We start from the raw sequence: 16,743 nt of genomic DNA, 5'->3' as shown, positions 1-16,743 counted from the left end.
TATATATATATCCTATAATATAGGTATCATATACATATATGAAAGCTATGGACAGAAATTTGCAGTTTGAATTGTCAGTCTCAGGATATAGAAAATAAGTAATTTATGTTGCTTAAAAAAATTTCCTTCAATAATAAACTAATTATAAATACTGCTGAAACAATTCTTAAACTTTCCTTTTAAATTTTGCTAAGAATCTAAAGCTACTTATTCATAGCAGTTTATTTGGTTTTTCAATATGATTTGAATTTCAAAATCTCTAATCAAAATCAACAATTTTAGTTATGATAAATTGCTAATGTTTGCTAAAACTCTCAATTTTTACACAAAATAAACATTTTATCAGTGCTTTTAAATAAATAGTTTCTAAAAAACTGCTGCGAATTGATTTTTAAAAATATCGTAACTCCAAAAAGTATTACTTTATTTTCTCATTGAAACTGATTTAGATCATTAAACACGCACACAGAAAAAATCATGAATATTATATTACATAATACACGAATAAGAGATCCAAAAAAAAAAAAGTTTTTCCAACTATACCTTTCCTTTCAGCACTTTTTAAAGGTATTGATGCAGTCTCTGGTGTTTGAGGCATAGGAGATGCTAAAAACATAAGTTGTTATACATAGTTGAAAAAGCGCTAATAAATAGAAATAGGTAATAGAAAAGATTAGTGCACAAAAACTAAAATTGATCTATTTTTTATTTAAAAAAACACAATTAATTAAAATATATACTCTCTATCATTATGTACAACTGAATGACAACATGGGAGTTTGTAAGAGTGGATAAAATCCCTTAAAATTTTTAAATTAGGAGTAAGATGCAACCCATCAAAACTAAAGACTCACAATCAGCAAAAAAATTTTCAGAAATTTACAAAACTGTAATACTAATTCCCATGTTTAGTCTTTTAATTCAAGTATAATTGTCAATATCATCCTTATGCATCAAAAAAAAAATTTCTCATAAAATATAACACAAATAGATTATATGTATAAATAAGCCCTTTTTTTATATAATTCTCAAATTAGTTTAAAAAAAAAAAACAATAGATGAAACTATGTATTAAGTATTACCTTCTAACGTATCATCAGACAAACAACTAATCTCGTGCCTCATAAACGAAATGAGAGATGGTGAATCACTGTAAACAGGACCAGAGAAAAATACTTGTTCTGGAGTTCCAATGTGCTCTGTCAGTGATTCTGGGTGTTCTTCGACAGATTCTAGGATTCGCTTCTGACCGAAACACAATTTTTCTTTTTCAGGAGATTCTAATCTAAGCGTCATTTCAGATTTCATAAGGGTGAGTTCAGGTTCTTCCATTATTCCAGTCTCCTGAGCAAAAAGAAAATATATTTATAATTTTAAATAAAAATGATATATGTTCAAAAATAATCACTTAAGATTTGCAGATTCAACTTAATTCTAACAATTACAGTAGCAACCACCAACCCATAGGCAGAAGATCAGCCCAGAACCTTATTGCAGGCCCCATGACAGAATCGCGGCGACACAGCGATATTGTCGCAGAATGTTGCTGAGTTCTTGCAGAAAGAATTTTCTGTTAGGAAGTAAGGAATTTTGGTTTTCTTTTCGGCAGAAATTTTTTTTTCTCTAAAATTATATTTAAAAGATGCCTTTTTAGCACATCAGAGAGGAAAGAAATGTTTCTGATTTTTCTATTCTAATTTAAGAATGAAAAATATAGAATAATTAAGAAAGAAATTTCTTTTCTGCAGAAATGTTGAACGATTTTTTCCCCTCCAGAAATCATTCTTTCGACATGCTTATTATGCGCCAATATTCTTGTTATTCAACGCTCTATTTTCATATTTTTAAAAGAAACAAATCTGGATGTTTTTTATATAATTTAATTATACTCGAAACTTAAGCCAATTATTTACTTTTACTGTGACGATTTCACCGTTTTTCGGCTTTTTATTACATGTGCTATGCTACTGAATTCCATGGGATTTTTTAAATTTCTGTTATTTTTTAGTCAATATTATTTCTACACATAAAATTTAAATTGCGCTATTAAATAATCTCTTTTTGACGCTCTCACTTTATGCCGATACTACCACAAATCCATATAGTGTTTAGATTGTATTTTCGGCAGTTTATTGATATTGATTTTCCCATGATTTTTAAGTATCCCGATAAATTTCTGACAATATGGGGAATTCGAATTGTGCTTATGAATATTTAATTTTTAAAACAATGATTCTATCGTTTTTATTTTTTTTTGGGGGGGGCATTTATTTCACACAGTCCTTAAAATCCTATATTTTAAATACGATATTTATTACAACCGAATCTCGAAACGAAACAAGCATTTAGTACCCCCCCTCCACCTTGAAGAGTCCGATCAGCGTGATTTCGCTGTCGATCTTGTTTTCAGCAGTCACTGCTACGGATTACAAGATTTTTAATTTTTTTTTGATGAGATGATGTTTTACGAAAAGCGAAAAAAGAAATAATTAGTGTGATTTCTTCGTACAAAATGGAAGAATCTCGCCATTGTATTAGAATAATATATATATATTAAAAAAAAACATTACATATTCATTTAAAAATTAAATTATTTTATTCAAAAGTTTTTTTTTATTGTGAACGCAACGTTTCTGTTACTTCAAATTCAATTAATGACGTGCATACTTGTTATTATTAAAAGCATCTTGCAGAAAGATATTAGTGCTAGAGAGGTTTGTAGCAGAAATCCCAAGAAAATTCTGCCACAGGGATTGCAGGAATGAGTTTTTTTACTTTTTTTTTAATCTTAAAATAAATACTGGAATAATTTCAATGTTGAGAGTAATTTGATGCTAAAACTATCCACTTTTGATCCAGATTGTCATACTGACTCTTTTATAGAAGACAAAAAGCATCAAAAATTCCATAAAGATTATTTTAAAAATTTATCCAGATTGTCATACTGACTCTTTTGTGGAGGACAAAAAGCGTCAAAAATTTCATCAAGAGTATTTCAAAAATTTGATCAAATGTTTTGTAATTTTCAATTCTGACAGCAAGTGCATATACCTATGAAAAGTGTGTATAAATAGGCACCTATTACATAATAACCAATGTGTGTGTATTTATGTATATATTTTCGCAATGCATACATTATGTCTATTTGTCAAATTTTTTACTTGTATGTTTAATAGTTAGTGGGTTTCAAAGTTTATTTTCCATGATTGGTGGTCTCTTAGAAGATTACACAATCACAATTTAAAAGATTAGGAGCTGCTAAACTAAAACAATAAAAATTAAACTTAATAAAAAATAAATAAAAACATTTACACTCTCCTTTGCCTGTTGCAATAAAACACTTTGTTACATAAATTTATTTTTATTTGTCTAAATTTATTAAATGATAAAATAAAAATTTTAAAAACTGTTTTTCAAGTGAATTAAAAAGAACATATTTAATTATTCATGCTATTTTTTTCTTATTATTATTATTTTAATCACATACTTAAAATGAAAAGGGGGTGCATTACTTTCTTACTAAATTTTTATCATCAACAAAATTCCCTGCATACTTTTCAAAAGTGATGCGCAATTTAGGTCTGAAAAAATTAAAATTACTTTCTCCTTTCTAATTTACTTGAAGTTTTTTTTATCTCTTCAATTTAATACACTAGAACGACATTTCCCAACGTGTTTCAACATACTTGTCAGATCACTTTATGAATATCTACCTCATTTTTTTCAGAATCTACTACTAACTGAAAATCTACCTGAAATTTAATAAAATTTACTATCAGGCAATTCAATAACAAGATAACTGCATTTCCTTTGGCATTCCACTTTTCATAACAAACCAATTGTTTCAATGGCATTAGATAGGAAAACAGCATATTTAGTTTTACACTAGCAAAGCAATCAAAAGATGAACAAATAATTCAGAAGTTTATGCATGATGATGGCAATACCAAACAGCATGGCGTACTGGCCGTTTTAACTTTCCAGGCAAACTAGTTATAATTTGAAGCTGGTTATATATATGACACTACCGACAATATATGGTATCATAGAAATTGTTCATTAGCATCAATGCACTAACCATTTATAATATAATATTTTAAATTAAATTCAAGAATATAATACTTAATTATATCTATTATAATTATTTATTATTAAATACATTTTTTAGGCAGATAAAAAATTTTAATTTAAGCAACTAAATCACACAGTACAGTTGTAAACTTTAAAAACATGTTTAAGAAATGATTTAAATGCTTTCAATAAATATTTTTAAAAAAAAATGTTATTTACTTCAGTTATTTCTTCAAATGTTTTTCTTGCAGTTGACTGGTAACTTGAGTTGTAACTAGAAGTGCACAAAAATCATAATCACCAATAACATTATTTCAATAACTATAAAATTTTCTAGAGTTAGACCAATGTGACAAATTCTGATCCTCTGTTAAAGAATTTATATACAAAAACGGCAATTTTAAAGCTCAAATAACTAGTAGAGCATTTTGCCACTAGCTATGTACTTTATCCAATACAGTAGTCTCAATAGTTCAAGTCTCGGCTGTTCGAGTTTCCCAATTGTCCGAGCTATGGGGGGGAAAGGTAGTCTTGCTCTCAAATAATGACAAACACACACACAACACGTGGAACAATTATTACAATTGATTATATGACTATTACTACAATTAAATGTTGAAAAACGACATTGTGTGTTTAACACTCTAAAATATATAAATAGTGTGTTTGAACAAAAAACATTAGACAATTATTTTTAAGTAAAATTAACCTGATGTAGTAATAATGAATATTGTAACTTGGTTTAATGTAGTAAATGTTCCCTGATCCTCTAATGTAATTATATTTTCTTTAAATATAATATATTTTTCAACTAAATACTAAAATTTAAAAATAGCTTTGTTTCTTTTCATGGAAATATTTATTAAATTTTGAGTTTTAAAAAATTCGAGTTTCTGAAAGTTTGAGGTAGTCTTGGTACTCTCCACCTAGAATTATCGAGACTCTACCGTACATATAAGCTTACAATAGCAAAAAGGTGAAGAAAGCAAAAATTAATAAACACTAATTTGAGCTTCATTTATGATGTTTTTGCTTTAGTCTATATAGCACAATTAATTACCCTTTCTTTTATTATAAATAACCTTAATTTTTTAAAAAAGGATGGGGGAAAATTAAACATTTACGCCACCAGAGCACAAAATCACTATATTGAGTGAAACTAACATCATAACAATAATCATAATTATGAAATCATACCCAGATAACTTAATGAAACAATGTCATAATCTTAGTCTGGGGCAAAAACGAAATGAGGTAAAAGGGGGAAAGATTACTAGGTCACACTGGTGGGGAGGGACAGGTGAACTAAAATCTTTTTTTTTAAAACCAAAATGAATATTCAATTCTCAAAATAGGAACAATTCTTACAAAATGAAACAGATTATTGTTCATTCTCTGAATGATATATTTATATAAATTTTAAGTAATTTGGAACACACAACAAAATATTTAATAAATTAAATTGAAATCTGTATAAAATAGATATAACAGTTATATTATTACAGTTAAAAAGTTTTTATAGATATGATAACTATAAAAACTTTTAAATTGTTTAGAAAAATTTATTTATATTTAATGAGAAAATCTGATACTAACCTGATAGGAATAACGTGATGTTGAATAATGTTTTTAAGAATTTTTGATGACAAATTCTGAAATTGAAGAATTATAGTATTAAAAATTATTTTACAATAATTTTAAATGACAAAAAAAAATACTAGGAACAGAAAAACAGATCCTATATATTAATTGTGGTTAAATTTTTCATTTCTGCCTACAATTATAATTAATCAGTTTACTGAATAGTTTGGTATTTATATTTTCCATTTATAGCAGTTTAAGAAACCAATTCAAATGATTTAATAACAAATACCTATTAGTGACTATCCATGATATGAGAATATTAATAATTTATGAGATTATTAATGATTGTTGAGAATATAAATGATTAATATTCACATATCATAATATTTCAATTACAATTTTAAATAAACATTTATAGCAAACTAACAAATCCAAATAATTTATTAAAATAAATATTTACATCATTGAAATCATGTAAACAGATACTAAATTATACTTAGCACAACCAAGTAGAGTCTGTTACGGGCTCTATTTTAATTTCATATTATCTCAAATAAATGTTTTTCAGTTTCGGTTTCCTTATTGTTGTTTCTAATGTCAGCAAGTCTGCTTGGTGAAGCCAAGCGAATTTAAAATGGAGGGTGCATTTCTTGTTTTTCAGTGACGCTATCAATAACCAAGAATAAGATTTCAGCTAAACATACATCACAACCTGTTTATAGGGCGGCCACATTTATTTATCCACAGACTGAAATTTTGGCCTGAACCTGAGAACGATCAATATCTAATTCAGTACCTCTAGAGGTATTGATATGTTTTGGGAACATGGAGGACTTAATGAGTCGACAGATTTAACGTGCACCAGTCACCATTTACAACATGAGGAGTGGAGTGTTTGGCAGGCGAGGATTGAACTTACAACCTTTTAGTTATAGGGCCAACGTCCTACCAACCATGCTATCGCGGCTTCACTATTATTTATTAGCAACCATTTTTTTCTCCTTTTTTTGATTTCTGAAAATAGTATACTCTTAAAGTAGTATTGACAGATAACAAAAGAAGAAAATTTCTGAAAAATTACGAGGTGGAGTCAATTTTGTGATTGGTCTTGCATAAACACAAAGCTTTAAATTTTGAAATATATATATATTTTTTTAAGCTGTAAAATTATAAAAAAAAGGGTTACAAACACCTACTAAGGAAACTTTATAAAATAACACTTACGGACAATAATTGAAAATTGTGGGTCCATAATGAATCCCACTTTGCTTGCAACCATCTTAAAGTAAGAGCTAAACATCTTAAGTGTGCAAAGAATAAACTTTATATAGCTTCAATAAAATATTTTCAAGAACATACCTCTTTAGTTTTATCAGCAGATGAATTATTTCTGGTTGGGTAGTGAAATTTATCATTCAAAGTCAAAACTAATGTCTCTAATTTATTTTTAGATCCATTGCAGTTACTCAAATGACAATCCTTTCCATTTGATACCACATTTTTGGAATTTGGGCTTGTGCTTTCAGCAATTTTAGAATCTGGAAAGTCACCAGGTGACAGTTTTGGAACAAATTCAGCAGACTGGCAAGGTACAGCCATAATTTTCCCACGGTTTTTATTACAAGGTGCATCTAAATGTATTTCTATTCCTTCAAGCTGTGGTACAAAAAAATCTGAACCACACTTTTTGGCACCATCTTCAAAAGCTCTGTTTACTGCAATTTTATCTTCAATACATAACTCAGCAGCATTTTTTGAGTTCAACAGAAATTTTGTACTTTTTTTATCTTTAGAATCCAAATAATTGTTATGTCTCAGTTGTGCATCAAATCCTTCAGACTGAGACGACTTAATTTTGTATGAGTTTGCTTCACTATTTTCAACCGATTGCAAATCTTTTTCATGGAGCTGGGGCACAAAAAAACCCGAACCACAACTTTTTGCACAATCTTGTGATACTACCTCCGTTGATTTCTGGGCATGGTTTTCTTTTTCAACCAAACCACTTTTAGCGAAAGTAAGTTTATTCGCATTACGTGCTGCATCAGCTATAATTTCCCCTATCTGATTCTGTTTAAAATGAGACCCATCACCCATTGAAAAATTGTACTGAAAATAATGTGGATCACTTGGCGATTCCATATCAGGATTTAAGTCAGAAAACAGATATTTTGCATCAGTTGTCACACGAAATTTATGAAGTACATTCAAAAGTGGGTCTAAAAGGCTACTTTTAGATGAGGCAGAACTGTTATTAGAATGTAAAGAATGGAGGGAAAGGGTTTCTTCTAACAAGGGTACTGAAATGCGAGTGTTAAGATTACCCGATCTTGGATACTCCGGGCTCTTAAATGTCTCACTGGAATCCTCTGAATAAATTGACTCATGCTGATATTTAATATTTTCATCCATAACTTCACCACCTCTAGATTTAAAAGGACTATGTGGTCCAGAAGTTGCAGGGCTAGATATGTAAGACCCAGGTGTGATATTAGTAAAACTTTCAGCACTATCTTCCTCTGTCACTGTGCCAGATGGGATCCTTCTTTGAAGCTTTTTTGATGAATCAGGAATGGGTCTCGGAACAATTCTTTCTTGTGAATGACTGCTTTGCTCATTGCTAGATGAATAAGAGAAGTGTGTGGGGGGCTTCATACTACTTGAACTGTCTGATATGTTTTGATCGCATGCATGAGTCAATTTTTTATGAGCATATTTTTCACGTGACATGGCAACTTTGTCCTCTTGAGGAGACTGTGTGGATGAAGATATATAGGAGCGAGGTGCCTTGAAACTCCCACTACTGCTTTCATATTGTTTTTCCAATAATGCATCTACTTTATCAAGAATGCCATCTCGAGGAGAATGACTTGAAGATATGTAAGGTGAGGCAGGTTTGAAACTTCCACCACTGCTATCAGGTGAAACGACTTGCTTGGAGCCATGGTTTTTGGGAGCTATTTCTTTATCTTCAATTGGAAGTTTAGGGGGAAATGATGGAGCGTCCATATAGCTTGACTTAAAAGGTGTCATTTCAAAGCCACCATGGTATTTTATAAATCTATTACTTTGTTTCACAGTGCTTACATCTTCGAAATATTTTGGCAGAGTGTCTACATCAGTCAAATATGGAGGTCTTCTATAGGAATCTTGAAAACTAGACGAGTAAGGTGTTCTCTGAGAAGCCGCGAGAAGTGATGACATGCCAGATTCAGTTGTTATAGTTCTGTGCTCATGTAATTCTCTACCAATCCGTGTTAAAGATGGTGGATGCCTCGGAGTTGATGTTTCTATATTCGATTTAGGAGTTTGAAGATCTTCAAGAGTTCCAGAAACTATGGGTAATGACTCTCTGATTCTTTTTGAATCAGTTGTATCTGAAACAAATTTTATACTCTTAGCTAATTCCGATATTTTGGAAGAGGGTGGCTCTAGGAGACTGACAGGTGAAACATCCATATCTTCAGGACATTTTCTATCTCGAACGCGATCTCTGCCACCTGTACTCAACTTTTTGAAAGATGAACTCAGGTCAATAAAAGAAGGAACTGTATCGTTCGTATAAGCCGAATCGATTTCAAGAATTGTACTTAAATCACGAAACCTATGGGGATCACGGGATACTTTGTCATTTGCAGCTTTCGTGGGAGGTGTAATGACATTTGTAGATTTAAAATAAAATTCTTGGTCAGTTTTTACACTATTTTCTTCTCTCTGATATGGCAGTCCACCCCAGTAAAGAGACATAGGCACTCTAGGATTTTCTGGTGATGATGATTCTAAACTCACTGAGCCCTCAAAAGAAGATCGATCAAGAAGTTTTGGACTTTCTTCTTGTGATATCCCAGCAGATGAACTTGCTTTTGCTTCTTCCATTCTCTTCTGATAAAAAGAGGAGCTCAGTCGGTCACTTCTAGTCACTGCGTCATCAACATCACGAGAAGTACATGGTGTAGATGCTTTTATGTAATTATTTTCTAGGTATTTATCAGCTACTTTTTTGACATAATAAGCAAGTTTCGATTTTCTCAATGATTGGTCAAGAATCTGCCGCCCATCTGGTTTCTCGGTCGTGGGCGAGACTTTCGTTTGGTCCAACTTTTTAGTGGGAGATACCTTTTCCTTTGGGAATAGTACAGCATCAGGTTTTGAGGTGGTGTCCAATTCTATAGGTGCTTTTGATAAAGGAATGCAATCTTTAGGGGGTGTAAGCACCTTAGTAGAAGTGGTAGCATAAAGAGGATCTCTGGGTCTAGATAAACTTGGCATACCATGATTAGAAGGAAGAGAAAAGTAACTAGTTGAAGACCAGTTTTCTGAGTGAGAACTTGATTGATTGTTTTCCAACAGAGTCCGTTCACGATCCACCGAGTACTTGCCCAAACCGTTTTCATGCGACATAAGTTTGGACCCTAAATTCCTAAAAGAGAAAAACAACAAAATGATTCTATGGGTTCAAAATAAAAATGTTTAATAACAGAAAAATGTTTGATAGTGGTACATAATCTGCAGCCCAGAGACCAAATACAACATTAGACTGAACCATGTTTGACAAACTGCCTTCCCACAAAAAATTAACAAAAGCTACATAACTAGCACAGCAAATTTTATCAACCTTTTAAATTAATTTTGATAAACTTTAATTACATTAAAATTTCTAAATGAAGAGCCACTAATTCGAGGTTACAAAAGATTTAAATTTTTTGACAATCCAGTTTTCAAAAAAAATTTTTTTTTAACTGAAACATGTTCAATAGAAATATTATGCAATGATTTATTTAAAATTTTAAATGATCAATTTTGCAATAAAAAAAAGAGTAAAATTTATTTTTCATCCAAGAAATTTTAAAACTAGATATTTAATTTGACTAAATTTTCCTAAAATATGAAACAAACTTGCAAGAAGACAAAAAATAAAATAAAAGAGCAACTTTTCAACAATTAAGTCATCATAAGAAAAATAATAAAAAAAACTAAATAAAATATATAAAAAAACTAAATAAAAAAAACATTATACAAATAATCTGTATATAATTAAAATTAAATCATATTTAATCAAAGGACAAATGTTTTTGAGAATAAAAAGAGAAAAAGAAACGAAGAAAAACTATAATAATGCAATAAGTTAATATTTACTATTTTTGAAAAATGAATCATAAATAAGACGGATATATCAATAAAAAATATAAATTACAATGGTAAAACTGTGAAATTAATAAAAAGAAAATTATTTTAATTATAAGTACCAAAACTAAACTAGCAAATATATAAGTTAATTGATGTTATTCATTTAATGGAAGCTAAACCAAAGATTTATTAAAAGCACTAAACTACAAAAAAAAAAAAATTTACTAAAAAAAGGCTCCTTTATAAATTTTTAATTTTTAAAGAACTGCCCCTTCCCGAAATTCAAATTTGTAAAAATGAAGCTTTCACAAAATTTCACTTTATAACAATAATCAGATAAAACTCTTCCCTGTTGGATACTCTGAAAAAATGGTTGGAAATGACGTGTTTTATTACAGCCTTTTCACGAATCGAACGAGTCAACACTCGAATTCAAAATCCGCTTGTAATAGCACGTTAAAAATATTGGAGTTTGGAAAACCTTGTGGAAAAGGAAGAAAAAATTTTAATCCACCAATGTGAAGTTACGATGGAATTACCCCGAATCGAACATGTCAAAGAGTGATAATTTAAATTCGAATGTCGTCGACATAGAAATAAAAATATCAGCAATTCAGTGAGAAAAGAGCTCAGAAAATGATAAATAACAGTGGAAAAAACTATCACCAAACATTGTGAGATTAAGATGGAATCGTAACAAATCAAACACGTCAGAAAGAGATAATTTGAAATCAAGATTCTCATGTCATAATAACATTGTACTAAAAATATTGGAATTTGAAAAACTAAGTGAAAAGGGCTGAAAAAATAATAAATAACAGTCGAAAAAACTATCAAACAATGTCAAATTACGATAGAATCGCCACAAATCAAACTCATTAGAAAGTCATAACTCAAAATCGAAATTCAAACATTGTAAGAACTTTGTATTAAAAATATCAAAATTAGAAAAATAATGTTAAAGGAGACGAAAAAAATAACTGCTAATAAAATTACCATCAAACAACAAAATTATGATGGAATCATCATGAATGCTTTATAAATTCCAAGTGGAGCAGCCATCCCCAAAAATTCCGTAAGTTCTTAATAACAAATTTAAATAAATTCATTAATCAAGTGATAGAGCATAAAGGAAATTTACAATAAAAACATTAAAGATTGGTAAGAGATTATAAAACAATATTCATCACAATAAATTTCTGATGCAAAAATAAGAATAAACAATCTGAAGTCCGTTCACCCTTCTATCTGTTATAGAATCTAACAACCAATAACCCTTTTCCAGATGAAAGTTCTTTAAGTCACAAAACCATGGCATGCTACGGTTCTGGGAAATTTAGCACCATGCCAGATGGGTGGAAACAAAATTTACTTAGAAAATGCGTTCAACAGGAAATGTTGGCGCAAAGATGGCACGTTTGGCCCTCGCTAAATCTAACTCCCGGAGTTTTTACACATTATTATGGATCAAAAATGTGAACTTTCCTGACCGTTCCCGGTAGCATAGCAACCCTGTAGTCAAATTGTTTCCAAATTATTAGCCGCAAAATAGCAATAAAATTCTGAGGCAATAGCAATAAAATTGCCCAGTCATATCATGAAAAACGCAATGTAATACAACATAGATACAAGAGAAATATAATATAGATACTAGGAACTATAATATAAATACAGGAATTCAAATGAATACAGTTACTGGAGAAATGGAAGAAGTTTCAATGATTCGCAGTGAAAATTTTAAATTTTACAATCCTTACATGAACATATTACGGTAAACAAAAAGCAACGTTATATTTTCAAATAAAATAAATTCTCAAAAGTAAACTCTTATACAATAGTATAGGTAGAATGGTGTTTATAACATTTTGTCAAAAAAAATATTTCCTAAACTCATTTCACACATTAATTATAATTATGACAGAAAATTATGCACCTTCTTTGAAAATCCATAATTCCACCCCTTAAGAGATCCACTTGAACACTCACTGATGTTGATGGTTTGTCTTCCTGCAAGGGTATATTACAAATTTCTACACTTTTATCTTCAGTTGGTTGTTTTAGAGTTTGAACTTCAATAGCTTTATCTGCTACAGTAGGCTTTACTTGATCTGCAAAATAAAACACACACATTTACAAATGAATTAGTTATAATTTAAACGGCTAATATGATAAAAATTGAAATACTAACCACGACTGTACAAATTGGAAAAGGATAACAAATAGAGAATAATGATAAAATGAAAATTACATAATGTAGTTTACTGAAATCAATCTGAAAATCAATCAATCTGAAAATCAATCAATTTAAAAATAAGGTATAAATGTATAGTCTTTAAACTAAAATAAGAAACAAAATGCAACACTTATTTTTAAAAGATTAAGATTTGTAGCGTATAAAAAATAATGCTATCAAAAGACTTGCGTGTTACATACAATTACTACTTTCACAACTTATTAAATTAATAATAATCACTAAAAGAATTCGCTACACTCTAATAATAAAATGCAACACAATGTTGCATATTTTTAGATAATGGAGACTGTAAATGAAAACTAGGAGTTTTTATTTTAAACAAAAGTTAACCAAATTTGATTAAAAAAAAGAACTTTTTAAGGGAAAAAAAAAAACTTTTTTTTTAAAGACAAAAATTCATCACTCAAATGAAAGAGCAGCACCCATCCCTTCTCTCAGATCAACAACAAACTCTCAGTTCTTTACTTTTATAACAATATAACAAAACACCCTTAACAAAGCCTAATAACACACAATGTTGAATCTCTTTAAATAACTTCAAGATTCACAGATTATTTTAGGAGCAAAATAATAGTTCATTTTTAACAAAACAACAAAATTACCATACAATAAATAAATTTACAATTTTCAGGAGCCACAACAAGATTCTTGCTTCATTTGAGGCATATTTAGGAGTTCAGCAAGTTCATATACTAAGATTCTTACATTTTAAAATAATGAAATAGTAAGATGGAAGAAAAAAAATTTTTCCTCAAAAATGTCTGCAAGTTTTTTCGTAGGATTTTTTTTACGTCCTTTTATTTAATTTCTAATCTTTGATAAAAACTAATAGTCTCACTGCTTTTAAGATATCAAATAACTTATCTTGATTTTAATCAAAACTATAAAATTAAATTCCTTATAGATATAACTTAAAAAGGGAAAGGAAACAGTTGCTCCTCTTTGGTATCCTATGCATGAAAAACTGCTGTGCTTAACCTTGCAGTATATAAACTTTGTCATAAAATGAAGCATAATGTAGCCAAGATAAATTTTTGAAATTTTGCTTTTACATGATTTATCTTTAATTTTTATTTTCTGACGAACTATATTATAATCTAATTTGATACTTAATAAAAAAAAAACTCTTCTATGGAAATTACAAAAATGTATATTTAAATTTTAAAATATGTATAAATTTGAAAAATGCAATTTTTTTTAATTAATTTGATTTAAAAGAAAATTATGGATTAATAGGAATATTATGAAATACAGGGATAAATAATTTCAAGATAATATAAATATCCAAATTAAAAAAAAAATTCCAATTAGAATGGATAAATAATTCTAATGAAAAAAATAACGCTATTATTATAAGATTTATAGTAAAACTGTAATAAAATTATAGTTCCAATTATAAATATATTAGAGCTGAAATAATTTTTACTTTGGCTTTCTTCAAGAAAGTGCATAAATTCTGCTTCATACAGTTCCTTTCTTTCAGCCCTCATTTTATCCAGTTCATTTATAATAGTCTGTAGCTCTTCACCTGCAATTAATTCATATTCATTCAAATATTTTTCTTCACAAGTTTAAAAATAAGTAAAATAACAGGCAGCTCTAAACTATTTTTTAATACTTTTTATCACACTTTTATTTAGTTAAAAATTATGATTTTTATTCTAAATAGAGACATGAGATGGGAAAAGAACAAAAAGTCTAAAAGTACCTATAAACTCAAATAATGAAAAAATTTAATAAAAAATTTTATGAAACAATCTTTTTTCTAAAAAATTATATTATATTCATACTTATTAAAACTTTTACTTTATGTGTACATTGACAGTCCAACAAACTGTTAGGCTTTATTCATAAATTATGAACAAAAAAAATAAAACACAGTAAAACAAAATAATGTAGAAACATAGATGAATAGACATTTAACATAGCATTTTCTTTTGATATTTACTCTCTGAAAATTTTCTTAAGTTTAGAAAGTTCGAAATTCCTCCAAAAGTCGGAAGAATATTATGCCTCGAAATAAAGTTTTTATTTTCTCTTCTTTTAAGAAATTTTATGAAAATAACTGTATAAAATTTTTTTTTTTTAAGGAATAGAAAAAAAATATTTTTTAAAAAAAGATGCGTGAATAATATGTAAACATAAAATAAACACAAAAGCAAATAAACTTGACAGATGTTATAAGTATACACTGATAAATATTATATGTTCAAACAAATAAATCTATACTGAAAAGAACATAAAGATCAAAGTATTTATAGATCCAAATGTAAAAATTTTTAATTTAAATGTGAATTTCAAGAATACAACAAATGTAAAAATATGAAAAACATTTTTAAAAAAAACAAGATTTTTATTTTAATTCCAAAGAACAGTTTTATACTATGGATTAGATACTAGTGCAAATAAAGGAAATTTTTTATAACTATTTTTATGAGTGTTGGATACTAACTAGAAGCAATTCCATCAGCAGTACCACCAGTAGCAGGTGGTGAAGCAATATATGCTGTATTTAGTTGATCATAGCTATCATCAAAGCCTGAAAAACGATTACCACAGCGGAATGCAGACTCATCTTCCAACAAATAAGAGTAGTTATCTCTCACGTATCGTGGAATGCAATCAACCAGTCTGTTTGAATCAACTTCTCTATATTTTTGCTCCCACTGATCTTCATATCCTTCTAAATCTTCAATGGCGTGTTCTAAACATGTAGAAAAAAATTAGTTAGCAAAAAATATATAAATCCTTTACAATTAAACATTACATCCAGTAGTGAAATGAATGGATAAACTTGTTTTGTCTTGAAGAATTAATGCAATTAACAGATAACCATGACCAGAAATGGAAAGTTTCTACTACAGTATAAAAGCTGCCCGAGAAGAAATAAGTTTCCTCCAACTCCAGCGAAAGAAATAGAAGAAACTCTTTTTCAAAGAGAAATATCAAACATTAAAACAATTTTTTAAACAATTCATAATTGCAATCTGTTTGACTGTTATAAGCCATTTAATATATCATTAAATAAGTGATAACTAAAAAAGAGATTGGAAAGAAAATAATTGTAGTTCCTCAGTACTATAGTTCATTAACAATAACACTCTGATTTACAAAACACTTATGGTTCAATTATCTCACAATATTTCTTTAGTATTATGAGATGATAGAACCATAAGTGTAGAAATTGGTAGTTTTAAGCATAACATGCACAATGTACCATAAGTGTAGAAATTGGTAGTTTTAAGCATAACATGCACAATGTTTGACTAGTAGTTTATACATTTGATATTGCTATTTAGACAACAGGGTTGCCACTCAAATCTGGAAGGAAAAAAAATTCCCTGTACATATTATACACAATATATTAAGAGGAAACAACAATTACTGTGCTCTTGTGTGAGCTATATTGGGCTCACTATATTTATTAGTTTCAATTGCTGGAAAAACAGCTGAACACATTTACATAATGCTATATTAAATAAAATAGTTTAGTATAGTTAAAATTCCATGGTTAAATATCCCATACCCGCTTTGAGTGGTCACCATTTTTTAAAAGACAAAAATGAGAAACAAAATTCCCTGTATTTTCCCAGTTTGTAAAGAAAAAATTAAAATTCCCTGTATTTTCCAGTTTTTCCCTGTGAAGTGGCAACTCTGGACAAGTAAAGTATAGTTTTTTACATATTCTTTATGCTGAAGCTAATAAA

At 28.9% G+C, this 16,743-nt stretch overlaps 1 protein-coding gene across 5 annotated transcripts in view; it reads right to left on the bottom strand.

The window, feature by feature from the left end:
* LOC107451476 (uncharacterized) overlaps positions 1-16,743 on the bottom strand; it is a 44,894-nt gene that overhangs the window by 8,278 nt on the left and 19,873 nt on the right. For 4 of the 5 annotated variants that reach the window (XM_016067587.3, XM_016067588.3, XM_016067590.3 and 1 more), the window contains 8 exons: positions 15,489-15,740; positions 14,463-14,564; positions 12,716-12,890; positions 7,015-10,075; positions 5,668-5,723; positions 4,291-4,345; positions 1,083-1,344; positions 544-606 (listed from right to left, as the gene is read on the bottom strand). In XM_016067587.3, the coding sequence (XP_015923073.1) occupies positions 544-606; positions 1,083-1,344; positions 4,291-4,345; positions 5,668-5,723; positions 7,015-10,075; positions 12,716-12,890; positions 14,463-14,564; positions 15,489-15,740 (4,026 nt within the window). The remainder of the gene's footprint in view (positions 1-543; positions 607-1,082; positions 1,345-4,290; positions 4,346-5,667; positions 5,724-7,014; positions 10,076-12,715; positions 12,891-14,462; positions 14,565-15,488; positions 15,741-16,743) is intronic. The other variant, XM_071177206.1, reaches the window with a different exon arrangement.

Source organism: Parasteatoda tepidariorum, chromosome 1 (genome assembly GCF_043381705.1).
Source record: "Parasteatoda tepidariorum isolate YZ-2023 chromosome 1, CAS_Ptep_4.0, whole genome shotgun sequence".
NCBI classification, from domain to species: domain Eukaryota; kingdom Metazoa; phylum Arthropoda; class Arachnida; order Araneae; family Theridiidae; genus Parasteatoda; species Parasteatoda tepidariorum.
The sequence above is the reverse complement of the archived record's forward strand: the minus strand, read 5'-3'. Positions and strand labels throughout refer to the sequence as shown.